A 9,995-nucleotide genomic window follows, 5' to 3' on the forward strand; every position below is an offset into this window, starting at 1 on the left:
GGCTTGCAGTTATGGATCCCAAGCTTTCTTTGTATCTTGTGTATTTATTCATTAATACTGTCATTGTTTGGATAAACTGATTCCAAGAGTCTATGGTTTGCTATTGTTTTTTTTTTTTACACATTGGAAAGAAATTTAGAAATATAAAAACAAGTTAGGAAAGTAATGTGCCACATTTGGCGACTTTGTCCGTATACAGTGAACGTCGGTTTGCAAATAACAATACAGCAGAATTTAGGCAACAAAAAACAAAGGGTGCAAAAGCAACTATTGTCATATGAAAAGACCTTTGAGCGCCGTAGGCATGCACATTACACCTAAACCATGCCAGAAAACCAAGAAAACATATGGGGGGGCATGCCACCTCAAAATAGCAAATAAAAGTGACTGGAATTTTCAGGAATAAACGTGATCAAATCAAACAAAAAAAGTCAAAGCTACGTGCCGTGTTGCTCGGTTGTCATTTGGTCCCCCTTGAGCGGCGGGCGGCGTTTGCTCTGGTCCTGCCAGCAGCAGCAGCAGCAGCAGCAGCGTGTCCCGAGCTCCTCACTTGCACATCTTGCCATCAAAGTCTGCATGAGGACAGAACGCACACGCACGGTCATTCGTGTGGCAAGCCAATTGCTCGGCCTCCTCTGGCCGCTTACCCTTGTTGCAGTCTTTGCTCATGTCTCGCTCTTTCAGGAGGTTGTTTTTGTAATCTGTGCAGCGTGCGTGCATCAACACGCGCGCGTGCACACACACACACACACACACACAAACAAAGTCAGGAGTTTCCTTTTCCACGTTGGCAGAGTGGATGCAATCTACTACCTGAACTCGACGGCTCTGGGTCGCGGCTCTTCAGCTCCGTGCAGTCCGACGAGCGTTCACCTTCATAGATGACGTTTCTCCTGCAAAGACATAAAAGAGTTTTTCTCCCCCACAAATGCATCGCATTGACCAACATTGGCTTTTGCGCAGCTCTTACTCGTCATATCGGCGCAGGTGGTATGCCTGGCCTGCAAGGAATGTCAAAAGAATCAGAAAGGGTGTTTGGCGCCGTGCGCTAGCCGCTAACTAAACAGGACACCTCTTTTTTTGCGCCGACGAGTCAGCGCGAGGATTGCGACGCCGACGAAGGCCAGAAGCAGGAAGGCCGCCAGGAAGTAGCCCACGTGCTGAACCGCGTGGCTCCGATGCTCCGGGAGGATGACGTTGACCACATGAGGACCGTCAACGTCTTTGATTCCTGCCAAGATACGATGAGACGTCAATACTCGAGCTGCGACGGGTGGATCGGCGCAATGCCTGCTTTAGACGCTGGTCCCGACCGATCCTTCCGGAATATTGCGGGCCCGCCGTGTGGAAACAAAACAAAAGGTTGACTTAACCCCTTCAAGGACTCTTCTTGTCCATTTCTCCTTTTTCAAAGTCAGAGAGAGGAAAAGTAAAGCGCACGGGATTCATGTCGCCAGTAATGACTTCCAGACCCATTTTTTCCCTCCTCCAGGGGAAAAAAAAAAAAAAAAAAAAAGGACAGGCTGACCACAGCCGAGGGGAAAAGTGCGAGAAGGGACAAATTCTCTCATGTGCTCTGTCTGCCTGTCGCTTTTGGATTCACCGTTTTCTACGTTGGTGGAAGGCAGTAGCAAAAGAGGTCAATAGAACGTATGGTCCAAGAGGGACTTTGTTGTGAGAGCGAGCTCTCATGCGTTTGGAATGCGCACTCGGCCCTCGTCCGCGTTGACTACTAGGTTGGCGTCAAAGTGCAGTCGGGGCGGGGCGCCAATCATTTCAATAAGAATTGGAGCCAAGGCAAAGCCATTGGAGAAACTGCATGCTGGACTCTGAGCGCATCCGGTATGCTCCCGCCCCCGCAGGACACAGCTGCTCACAGCTGGGCTTTGGAAGCAACCAACAAGCGTGGTCAACCTTCCTCACAAGAAAAAGCTGCAGACGGTCACACCGAAGACAAGACAACCTTGCCAAATTGAGTGAACGGCAAAGGACACAAAGCCACCGTCAAAGCTTCCCCCCAACCACCGCAAAACCGTTTAAGGTACTTTTGCGAGCGGCATCAATCCCACGATGGTGGCAATTTGGCGGATCTGAGAGAGGGAGGGCTGCTCCGCTGTGGGAGAGGCCACAATCTTTGCCACTCAAAGCGTCCCTTCAGAGAATCCCAGTCGGCCCATTTGTGCAGTGCGGCTTGCCCCGTCCGTCGTGAAAATCAGAATTGGCGTCACGGACCTTTACAGACGTGGAGCCAAGTATCTGTCGCATCGCCTTTCAGCGTTTGCGCGCGTTTCCAGACACGATTCTCAAAAGTGACTCGTCAGGCTCTTTGACTTGCCACGGGCTTACTTGGTTCGGGTCGGTCGTTGGGGAAGGCCTCCGAAGCCGCGGAGGGCTCTGCGGCTAGCCAAGGTACCACGGTGAGTCGAAAGACGCGTCTCTCGTGCAGGCCGCAGTAGTGGTGGTGCAGGTGGCAGGAGTAGAGGCCTCGATCGAGCGGCCGCAAGTCGGAAATGGACAGCGAGAAGTCGCCGAGGCGAAAGGCGTCGTCGGCCACGCTCATCTTGTCGTGGGCCACCAGCGGCCCGTAATCCCGCCGCTCTCCCGAAGCGTAGAGGTCCACCAGGCGCTCGGCTCTGTCGGGACGCACGCCCGGGGGCTGGAAGTCCCAGTGGACCACCTGCTGCTGGTCCTCCTGGAGCCCGTCCCTCCACAGGGGGTGGCGGTTGACGCACGGCAGCACCAGCGAGCTGCCCAGCAAGGCCACCAGCACCGTCTTCTCTCCGTCCCAGTAACGCTTCTGCTTGAGAGCTGCAAGACGCACCCCGGTCAAGCTACGCGCCCCGGTCAAGCTACGCGCCCCGGTCAAGCTACGCCCTTCAAAGCGCTGCCTGGAACGTCTTCAATTGGACCCACTTGCTCGGTTTGGGTTATTTGTTTTGTTTTTTTGACTTGTCCCAGCCTTGTTAAGGGTGCAGCCTCACAACCGTGGCGACCGACACTCACCTGACTTGGTCACGTCAAGCTGAATGCGAACAGACTGTTGATTCTGGCAGTAGTGATGGTGCAGATTACACGTGTACACTCCTCGGTCACTCTGCACCACATCTGGCGGAAGAAATGCGAGCGAGGCGTCAGAGTGAAAACATGCTTGTTCTGTAACCGGCGTGTAGGCTTGGCCTCAAAACCGCTTTTCCATCATCGCAGCGACAAGAGTCGAGGGCAATCGGCTGCCATATTAGCTCATAAGCCAACGTTTGCAAGCCGGCCACATTTTTAAACAGCTCGGCGAGTCTCACCGGTGATGACGAGGGAGAAGTTGCCGTCTTTGAACGCCGAGCCCGGAATGGAAAGGCGCCCCTTGTTGGCGCTGTCGTAGAGCCTCGGCCGGGCGCCGGGGGACATGTCCAGGAGGCGCTCCACCGAGTATTTGGGCGTGTTGCGGATCACGTCCCAGTGCACCACCCTCTGGCGGTCCCTCAGTCTGTCCTGGGTCCACAGCGCGCGAGGGCTGTGGCAAGGCAGGACGGCCCGGCTGCCGACGGCCAGCGTGACGTTCTTGGCTTGGAGCGGCCTGCCGTTGTCGCTCCCCTGAGCCCACGCTGGGGTCGGAAACAAACACACACACACACACACACACACACGCGCGCCTTAGCCAAACGCGACAATGGTTACAAAGGGGAGTTGTCGTCAAAAAAACAACAAAAAAACACTTTACCTACTGGCGGGAAGAGCGCGACGACAACTGAAATGGACAAAAACAGGGCAATTAGTCTTGCTGTTACATCCGTTTCAAATGGTTTTGTTGTAAGATTGGTGCAACCTTAAGTGAGGCTCAACCCCGAAGCACAAAGAAAAGGTGGCGAAAGCTACAAAAATGAGACAATTTCTGTGGCTTTAGGTGTGCACCCAAGGCTAAACCGAAAAACAAGCAGGCTGCCAAGGTATGCACTTTCCGTGACATCAGCCATTTTGCTGAGGTCCTATATTTACCACCTACATATATTTACAATCACTTACGAGCCCGACCGTACCTCACTTGGCTGACGTGAACTTTTTGCAACTTTTTTTATTTTGGGGGGGGGGGGGGGGGGGTGCTTAAACACGAACCCAGTGTTGTGCAGGTCTCTTTGAAGTGCTCAATTATGACCCGATCATGAAATCCTCCCGCTGAGAAAGGCTCGTTAGTGACGCGCGCATTTGAATCAGGAGGCTGCTGAAAAACGCTGACTCCTCCATCTGCTCACACCAAAGTTAACAAGAAACACATTGGGCCAAAACCATAGCAGGGAAAAAAAAAAAAAACTCCCCCGGGCCAAGGCGACTCATGTTTCTTGGCAACGTGCCTTTCACGACCAGTCTTGTTTTTTTTTTCTCCCCCTGCCATCTCAAGAACTTTCGGATTGGAGTACCGCTGACCCAGTTCATTTATTTAGTAAAAACTAACGGCGACAAACATTGGGCATAGTTTTCGCGAAGCAGAAACTTTTTAGGCGGGGTGGCTGTTCGCAAAGGCACATTCTTAAGCGCAAGTGTTTCCAAAGCTTGAGCATCTTTCCAGAGCAAGATACAGTCGGTGGATGAACGGAATGTGACTAAGCCTAACCCATTCTTTTGAAAGAACAACAACAAGAAGCTTACCTGGCAGCAGAGTCACAAAGACGACGCGCATGTCTGGCTCGGATGGGACAAAAGTTAGCAACTATCAAGTAGGTCACCACTGAGCGACTGCGGTACGGTACTTGTTTTGGTCGTCTGAGTGGATGGATGGATGGATGGATGGGCTGCCGACGCGCAGTCGGCAGACGCCCCGCCCCGCAACCCCTGAAACCCAACACCGGGGATAAAGTCACGCGCAGGGGATGCTTGCTTTCTCCTTTTGCGCCAAACCAGGCTAGTTGACAGCGATTCCCCCCGTTACTTTTGAACAATCACACGTTCACACGTGTTTCATCACTTTAATTCTCCCAGCAACAATGTCTAGACCGCAGAAAGAAAGAGGGCGGGTGGGAGGGAGTTGGAGTCATTGCGGTGGGCATTCTTTGCTTGGCGACAGTGCCACCTACAGCATCGAAGATGAACTGCTCCCGCAACAAGAGCAGACTGATTGCCCTTGTGATTTGATTGGATTTGAAATCATGACGATGATGAAAACAACACGACAGGGACCACGGAGAGCAAGTTGTTTATCTCGCGTGAGGTCAAAAGGGTCTCAGTTTCTTCGGTTTCCGTGTTGTCTAATGAAGAGCTTGGGTGTGTTCCATCCCTCTGGCGCTTTCTTCAGCCCAGCGCGCATCCAAATCCGTTTCAGGTCCTTCTCAAAACGTTTCTGCACAAACAAAACAAACTTGTTTGAATTTCTCCACCAAAAAATTCTTTCACATAACACGGTTGGATTCGAGTGAATTTTCATTTCCCTCGATGAAATCGAGAAGAGCCCCAAAGCTTTTTGCCGTCGACCGAACCGATCTGGACTGGCAGAACGTACCTGCTTCTTTCTGCCCCTGCTCTCCCGCACTCTCCTCCTGAGGAATTTGGTCCGTTTCAACAGCTTCTTGTACTTGTGCCGGTTCATTTTGCGGCGCCGGATCTCCAGGACATTTTTGCAAGCGAGGGGCGCGGGCGCATCGACATCCTCCTCAAGACCGGGCAGCTCCCGCTGCGGCAGGGGAGGAAGAGAGTAGCGCAGCGAGAGCCACGTTTCCAGAGGACTCACGCACAGCTTACGGGGTACCAGCATCTCGTCCGCTTCCGGCTCCGCTCGGAGCCATCGAGGCGGATGGCGGTTGTCAGCCGCTGTGGTGTAACGCGCCGCCCTGCTGTCGAAGGGGCGGCCGGACGCGGCAAGTGCCGGCTGCGCGCGGCCACTTGCGACATCTCCGTGGCAAACTAGACGCATCAGAAAACAGTTGGTGAGCTACAGAAGTCACAAGATGATCGCTAAATATTTGAAATCCATTTCACAACATTCAACACACAAAGAAGCAAGGACTTTCATACAAAGTGAGTCTCTCGGGCGACGTGTTGAAGATACTCCCCACAAATTGCCGTCATCTTAGAGAATGACGGTAAGCGTACAAAACCCCCGTCTGATCGTGATTGCCGCCGTAGGCGATATTACCAAATAAATGCCGCATGAATATGCACACATGCGGTGGGTGCAGCGCAGCAAACGCACGCCCTTCATACTTACAAATTGTCCTGTGCAGCAGACGAAGACGAGGGAGGAGTTTGGACGTCAACATCGTTCGGAGAGCATCGACAGTCTGCCTGTCAAGTATCAGCAGTGGGTTGCCATGCCGATGTCCTGTGGAATGCTCATCGTTACGTGCACGCTCGCTCGCAACATCGAACAACATTCTCTTGACGTCTCGTAGCGTCACAAACAAAACAAAATGGACGCGTCAAAGTCTGTTTTTATGCGGCTACGTCTTGCCTTTGGGTACACCGATGGAGCTCACCTCAACTTGAGGGCGCTCATTTCGCCCAATTTCACGAGACGTGCAAGCTCATGCTAACGCGCTAACAAAGGACGCTGGCGAGCGAGAAAGTGCTCTTCTCTTTTCGAGCGAAAGCGGAGGCGACCGCTTCTACCGGGGCGGTTGAGCACCAAAGAATTGACTTTACCTCAAACGATCGATGAGTCTGAAGAGCGTTTCCAATGTGACACAACGCCGGGCGTCCACTTCCGCTCGGTGTCGCACAAATTGGACGTACTTCCGCTTACTGGGCTCGCTCGGCTTCTTCTTCGTTGTCATTTAACGGCCGACGCCGACTATAGTGCATTACCGCCACCCTCCGGATGGCTTACAGACTATAAGTGAAGACTTCATACAAAACCAATATAATTTAGTCATATACAAATACTTTCACCGCCGAATTCTTTAGGTTTGTTGTTTGAAATAGTATCACTCTGTGATCTGATCACACACTTCAATTATTTTTTAGACAGAAATGCAGTAATCCCTCGCTATATCACGGTTCACCTTTCATGCCCTCGCTGCTTCACGGATTTTTTTCACAGAGATACTACAGAGTGGAGTCAGGCCGCAGAGGCGCACTATTTAGTACGTACTTTGTATTGATTAAAATGATTATTTTACTGTAGTGTGTTTACTTCTCGGACGATGAGTCACTGCCACAGGACAGGAGCGCCTTTTTTAATCTTTGTGAGGAACATCATCTTCTCATAAAACCACCTTCCTTTCAAATTCTAGACGTTGTTTGCAACGTATCACAAAGTCCACTCCCAATCATAACATCATGGCTCCGCGTCTTGGCTGACTGATAGCGAGCCAGCCAGCCAGACGCAACAAATCACTCTTGACCAACACGTGGGCAACAATTCACTCTTGACAGTGGGTGATGGGAGGGAGGGAGGGAAGTTCTCCTGCCAAGGACATGCCAGTCTCTGCTGGTCTCCTTCCACTGCACGGGGCAATCCCGGTTCAAGCGGGGTGGTGTCAACCATGCTGCAAGGAACACTTGTGTCCTCACTTAGCCAGCTGGTCCATTTGCCAGAAAAGCTCGGCGACGAAGGGAAGCCATTGAAGCGCCCGAGCTGAAGTGGAGACAGAAGATGGCAGGAAATTGAAGCCTAGCGGGAGGGTCTTCACGGGGCTTCTTTCAGACATGCCCTGTTGGCCAGGATGAGCAAGCTTTGACCTCACCGACATTTGGAGCAGCAAGTTGCGGCGCCTCCTCCGATCGAGCGTGCAAAATTGCCTTCAATGTGATTTTGCCACCATCTTTGTGTTGGAGCGTAATTACGGCCAGAATTTGAGGCGCTGATAACAGAGCGAAGGCGTGAGCGCCATTTTGGCTAGCAACTCCGCGGCACACGCTCGCTCAGATGATTTGAAAATGCATGTCACATTTGGGTCTTGGCTGAATCCAAGTCTGTCCGAGCCGCTTTTTGTCTGCCGGCTTCGGAAGCCAGAGCGGGTGGCCACCAGGTGAGATTGCCGTACCTCCCAGTGCATGCGTGCCTTTGATTTCTATACGCCTGTGGCTGGCTAACAGGAGCCAGCTGCAGCTCCCTCTGGGGAACTTACTGTCCAAATCTCCACCCACCCATTTCTCTATTGCGCTCCCTCTAATAAGATCTCTGCGTGTAGCCTGCACGCTGACACTATCTGCCTATCAGCGTGGACGCAAAAGTGCACAAAGCTGCAGCTGCCCCCCCTGCCTGATGGCAGGCAGGTGGTGCTGCAACAAGCAATGGCAATGAAAGTCCAAGAACAGAAGCACTCAGTCAGCGCTTCCCTCTCTGACTAAGATAACCCACCGTTGTGTACTTGTTGTCCGCCTCCAAGTGAACTTTTTTTTTTTTCTTCTTCTTCTTCAAAAAGAGTCTCTAAGCTCCCAGTTCAAGTTTGTTGTCAAACACAAAAGGTCAGAGAATATTTGTATCATTCGTAGCAAGTGACCCAATGATTCAACTTTTGCCTTCACCCGGTGCAGCTTGGGATGTTGGTGCGGGCCTTCGCATGAAAGCAACTTTAGCCAGCGCTTCTGTTCTTTGGACAACGGCGAGCTCGTTATTCCCGTACGGTAAAGGCCATTGAGTGTGTTACAGAGGCTCTTGAATTAAAGCTGCCGCCGCTGCCGCCGCTTTCCATTTCCAACGGCGTCTTGCTTGCGGTGGCCGGACAAACCGGGCGGCTGTCTGAAAAGGCTCGTCGTGCCTGGCATCTTTACGAGCGCTTGCGCGCACGTGGCTCCGTGCATCCATCCTTCATTCGGCTCCGACACCTCCTCTGAGAGGCGGCCAATCATTCCTCAGGCTTCTGGACTGGCAGGCCAGATCTAACGTTCCTCACCAATAAATCGTTGCTGGTGTTGGCACGCACTCGGCGTGTAAAGAGGCTGGCTCCTCCGTCCGTCCCCAGAGGACAAGGTCGTATTTGTCGGCGTCGCGTTACGTTGCCACATTGCGCCGATGCACGTCTCCGGGTTGCCGTCGGATCGGAGCCTTTGCGCTCGCGCCGTGCCTATTTGGCCCAGGATTGCGTGCGATTCCCGATTTCACGCCAACAAATCTCCAGTCGGACTGAACTTCTGTGACGATGCCAGCGAGAGAGGAAAAAAAAGGTTGGCGGGATGTTTGGAGCCTGTTTAAAGCAGCGAGCTCACCGTGAGCCCAGAGACAGATGTTGCTTGAAGGAGGACAGGACGTTGCGGACGTTACGGCTACGAGGCCGTTGGCCCATCCTCCGCGCTCTTTTAGCCGTGATCCGAGTGACTCAAATGCATCCCGGGACCACCTGAGCGAAGACGGCCCTGGCTTTAAGCGGGGCCTCAGTCCTGTTATAATCAAGTGCGCGTGTGGCTCCTCTTTGGGTCAGAAGTCAAGCCAGCCGTCTGCCTTGTACACACACACACACGTGGTTCGTATTTAGGAAGACGGCGCTGATCCAACGGACGATATGGCTCCGTTTGTGTCGATTGTTCTTAGGGCACCGCACCAGCAAAAAGCTGAAAGGAATTTCAAGCTAAAGAAGGGCTTTGGGAAACTGCCGCAACGGAGAGCGTGCGGCGGGCTGCCGGGCCAGGCGAGCAAAGAGCCAGGCTTGCCTGGCGAGCAGAGAGCCAAGCTTGCGTGGCCAGCAGAGAGCCAAGCTTGAGGGCCAGCAAAGAGCCGAGCTTGAGGGCCAGCAGAGAGCCAAGCTCGCGTGGCGAGCTCTTGCCTGTCGGACCAGTGCAGGGAGGGCACGGATCACCCAGTCCTGGAAGATCAAATTGTTGGGTTCCACCATGAGCATGATGACCACAAGACACGTATCCTCTTGTCTTATTACCCACACCTACCTAAATCAAAGGTATTGCCTTGAATCAGGTTGTTTTACTGGGCCAAAGCCACGCACACGTGCACGCACGCACGCACGCACGCCGTCTTCCCTGTTGCGTCCCTCCCTCCCTCCCTCCCTCCCTCCCTCCCTCCGTCCCTCCCACAGTCAAAGCCCCTGGCCTCCAGTGGGCGTCAGCGGGGTGCCCTC

The 9,995-nt window shown here is 53.0% G+C and overlaps 2 protein-coding genes across 3 annotated transcripts; both read right to left on the reverse strand.

Annotated features, from left to right (window-relative positions):
* Positions 1-24: 24 nt before the first annotated feature.
* LOC148403002 (matrix remodeling-associated protein 8-like) lies at positions 25-4,800 on the reverse strand. The gene is made up of 10 exons (XM_088369948.1): positions 4,639-4,800; positions 3,716-3,742; positions 3,297-3,599; positions 3,004-3,105; positions 2,347-2,808; positions 1,073-1,231; positions 971-1,001; positions 814-893; positions 648-701; positions 25-572 (listed from the first exon to the last, which is right to left on the reverse strand). The coding sequence occupies exons 1-10, from the start codon at positions 4,667-4,669 to the stop codon at positions 547-549; spliced, it is 1,275 nt and encodes a 424-aa protein (XP_088226074.1). The 5' UTR covers positions 4,670-4,800; the 3' UTR covers positions 25-546.
* A 141-nt stretch (positions 4,801-4,941) lies between these two features.
* On the reverse strand, positions 4,942-6,773 carry aurkaip1 (aurora kinase A interacting protein 1). Of its 2 annotated transcripts, none has more exons than XM_088369952.1 (4): positions 6,625-6,773; positions 6,191-6,304; positions 5,486-5,886; positions 4,942-5,326 (listed from the first exon to the last, which is right to left on the reverse strand). In XM_088369952.1, exons 2-4 carry the CDS (start codon positions 6,240-6,242, stop codon positions 5,210-5,212), a joined length of 570 nt encoding a protein of 189 aa, XP_088226078.1. In that variant the 5' UTR covers positions 6,243-6,304; positions 6,625-6,773; the 3' UTR covers positions 4,942-5,209. The 2 variants fall into 2 exon arrangements, with proteins under 2 accessions (XP_088226078.1, XP_088226079.1); XM_088369953.1 differs by lacking the exon at positions 6,625-6,773 and adding an exon at positions 6,459-6,601.
* Positions 6,774-9,995: the final 3,222 nt, after the last annotated feature.

This window comes from Syngnathus floridae, chromosome 2 (genome assembly GCF_059516105.1).
Source record: "Syngnathus floridae isolate MCC-2025c chromosome 2, RoL_Sflo_1.0, whole genome shotgun sequence".
Classification (NCBI taxonomy): Eukaryota; Metazoa; Chordata; class Actinopteri; order Syngnathiformes; family Syngnathidae; genus Syngnathus; species Syngnathus floridae.